The 3,330-nt window shown below is 42.2% G+C and overlaps 1 protein-coding gene across 1 annotated transcript in view; it reads left to right on the forward strand.

Moving 5' to 3' along the window:
* Positions 1–291: 291 nt before the first annotated feature.
* Positions 292–3,330, forward strand: part of PALB2 (partner and localizer of BRCA2) — a 34,987-nt gene continuing 31,948 nt past the window's right edge. Inside the window, exons 1-3 of the mRNA XM_012644976.1 lie at positions 292–430; positions 2,862–2,921; positions 3,035–3,137. Coding sequence (XP_012500430.1) covers positions 383–430; positions 2,862–2,921; positions 3,035–3,137 — 211 coding nt within the window. The 5' untranslated portion in view covers positions 292–382. The remainder of the gene's footprint in view (positions 431–2,861; positions 2,922–3,034; positions 3,138–3,330) is intronic.

Raw genomic sequence — 3,330 nt, forward strand, 5'->3', positions numbered from 1 at the left:
GAGCAGCTCGCCCAACTCCATGGCCGCCACCTCCTTCCTACAGCTCCGGATCCTGTCAGTCTGTCAGGTAATCTCTCTGAGACGCCGGCTACTTCCGGTCGCTTCTCCACTTCCGGTCTCTTCGCCAGCTCGGCTCTCCTCTAGGCGGCCCCGCTCTATTGCTCGGCAGTTTCCGCTGCGCGTGCGCAGGCCAAGGAGTGGATTTAATTGGCCAAGGCTTAGGGCGCGCCTGGTCCGCTTGGGGCAGCTGGTTGCGCGCGGAGGGGATCTCCGGTTCCCCGTTCCATTTCGGGGCGCCTCCCGGGTCCAGGGCCAGCTGGGGCCCGGAGCCCGCAGGGCTGGAGCCGGCGACGGCTGCTCTTTTCGTTCGGCCGCCTGCCCAATGGACGAGCCTCCCGGGAAGCCCCTCAGCTGTGAAGAGAAGGAAAAGGTGCCTGGGGGTGCGGGAAGGGTGGACGCAGGACTCTGACCCCGCTTTCCTAGGTTTTTAGGCCTGACTTTGTTTCCTCGGCCGTCCGAGGGCAGCACTGTCCTCTCACCTACCCTCTTCTCAGGGCTCAAGGGGCACAGAAATGAAAGTATAGAAAACTAGCGCGGTACTCACGTGGCGGCGTTTAAAGAACAAATATGTATTACAGTAGCAATGCATAAATACAAAATGTAAAACTTTATGGATAAAGTCCCCTTTGACACTTTTCCTCCTCCTACACTCTCAATCTTCATTTCTTTCACCCCATCCCCTCAAGTAAATCATCTAACAGTTTGGTACTTCCAGATCTTTTCGTGTGTTTTTGTGTGTCTGTGGTGGGGGAGGAGTGTATCCCTAAGCACCAAAAAGTAATACTGTTATGTATTTTCTGGAGAGGAGAATGTTCATAAATGGTATGATCTGCATGGTTCTGCAACGTCTGTTTTTCTTCCCCATGTTTAACATCCGTGTTGGGACATATTTACCCTACTTTAAAAAAAAGTTCCATATAGTATTCTATAGTTTGAAAGTGCCCTCGTTTCTTTTCATATTATTCCACTAATAGACTTTTAGGTCGTTTCTAGCTTGTGCTGATGTTAGCTTGAATGTATCTTGTGCTTGCTGTGCTAAACTGTGTTAAACTCATTCAATTAAATCATCAATCTTCTTATCCTGGCTTACCTTCTAATTGGGGGGGGAAGATCATTTACAAGTAAACAAGATAATTCTCAGATATCAATAATGTTGGTAGAAAGCAGGCAAGCGTAAGGGTTAAGGGCACAAGACTCTAGAATCCTGCTACTTGCGGTTTGAATCATGTCATTTATAAACTGCATGATTTTAGACACATTGCTTTGAAACAAATTTATGTTTCAGGTTGCTTATATGTAAAATAGGGATGATAATATTAATAATAAAATCTACTTATTAGGATTATTGTGAGTGTTAAATTATAGAAGTGTTAATATGTAGAAGTCACTTAGAAAAGTCCCTGGCACCAACTGAGGCACGTTATAAAAGTATCAGCTATTTTTATTGTTGTGTGTTTGAGAATGAGTAGGGATAGAGGTGACTCCTTTAGTACTAGAAGTTCCGTGGTAAACAGAATGCTGGAAAGAGAAAAATTAAGTAATTAAGAAAAAAAATCACACAGTTGGCAATTTGTCTATTAGCATGTTTTACAGTTAGTAGGATTTTTTTAAGGTAGGTTCTGAGGTTAGAAATCTTGGTGATGTTTTATTAGCTGAAGGATGAGGTGCCTCTAACAGGTGCCTCTAACAGGTTCCTAGAAAGCAGAAAAAACGGGTGGCTTTGCTGCCAGAGAATCCTTTGAACCACAGAAAACAAAGGGAATCTAAACTTTGAAAAACAGTAGTTTGACTCAGCCCATTTCATTTATTTATTTAGTAAATCTTTGTTGAATGCCTGCTGTGTTCCTGTCTGGGAATTCAGCAGTGATGGAACCAACTTCACTGGCCTTCTGTGTGTTCTTCAAATACACTTAGCCCGTTGCACTATGGAGCTTTTACATTTGTGGTTCTCTCTGCCTGGGATACCTTTCCCTCTAAAAAAGCTAGCTCCTTCCTCCTTCAGGTCTAGGCTCAAATGGTAGTCCTCAGAAGTGCCTTCCTGACCACTCTAGCTAAAGTGGTCCCATCAGTAGGCTAGTAATTCTCTAATATCATCCTGTTTATCTAGGTATTTATAACCCTGTAAAATCATCTTATCTGTTTATTTGTTTTCTTGTTTATTATCTGTATCCCTTACTGTATGTAGATTACCCTGACCACTCTATCTCTAGCATCTGGGATAAAAACTGACACACAGTGGGTGTTAGTTATTGTTCCAGATGCTAGAGATAACTGGACCATTAAATGACAAGAGATTCATTTGTCAAATGACTGAGGATGACAGCTCCTGCTACCTTTGAGGATCTTAGGGTGATGGGGAGAAACAGAGAAATAAATAACATTGTGTGGTAAGTACTGTGATAAGGGAAGCATAAAGCAGGGATAGAATGTCTAACCTAGATTTAAAAAAGGACCTAGAGGTCTACCCCAACAAAATAAAAATATAAGATAAGGCTTGAGGAATCAGTAGGAATTAGCAAAGGGAGGAAATGCTCCAGGTAATAAGAACAATTTGTGCAAAGGTCCTGAGATAGTAAAGAGCTTGGTGTATGTTGCTGACTTAGTGACTTAAAAAAAAAAAAAGCTTGGTGCTTTTTGAGACCTGAAAGTAGGTCAGAATGAACCAGTGCTATTCCTTTCACGGCATCTTGCCGAGGGACCCCTCTGAGCACTGCGTACTCATGTCTGGTAGTCACTGCATCCCTTCCCTCTGACTCTACCTTTCCATTTGCTCAGTTTTGTTGGTGTTTTTCTTCTTCCAGTTGAAGGAAAAATTAGCATTCTTGAAAAGGGAATACAGCAAGACACTAGCCCGCCTTCAGGTAAGTGAATTGTCAAATTAAGGTGTTATAATACATACTGTGTAAAAACAGTTCTTGACAATAATGAAGCTTTAAAGAAAATTTATTTCTTGAGCTGCTTTTGTTTTCTTTAGCGTGCCCGAAGAGCTGAAAAAGTTAAGAATACTATTAAGAAAACAGTAGAAGAACAAGATTGCTTGCCCCGGCAGGAAATCTCACCACAGCTAAACCACTCAGGTAAAGGTAGCCCATTCACTAATGCTTGCTTTATTATTCATTTCCCAGATATATTTGGCTGCTGTTCTTTTTCTCACAGACTCAAGATAAGGACTAGTAATAGACTCTTTTTACTTAACATAAAATCCACTCAATAAGCTATGCTTTCAGTTAGATTGTTTATTTGGTTGCTCTTTTTCCCTCTCAGCTTTTA

Source organism: Propithecus coquereli, unplaced genomic scaffold (assembly GCF_000956105.1).
Source record: "Propithecus coquereli isolate 6110/MARCELLA unplaced genomic scaffold, Pcoq_1.0 Scaffold223, whole genome shotgun sequence".
Taxonomy (NCBI): Eukaryota; Metazoa; Chordata; class Mammalia; order Primates; family Indriidae; genus Propithecus; species Propithecus coquereli.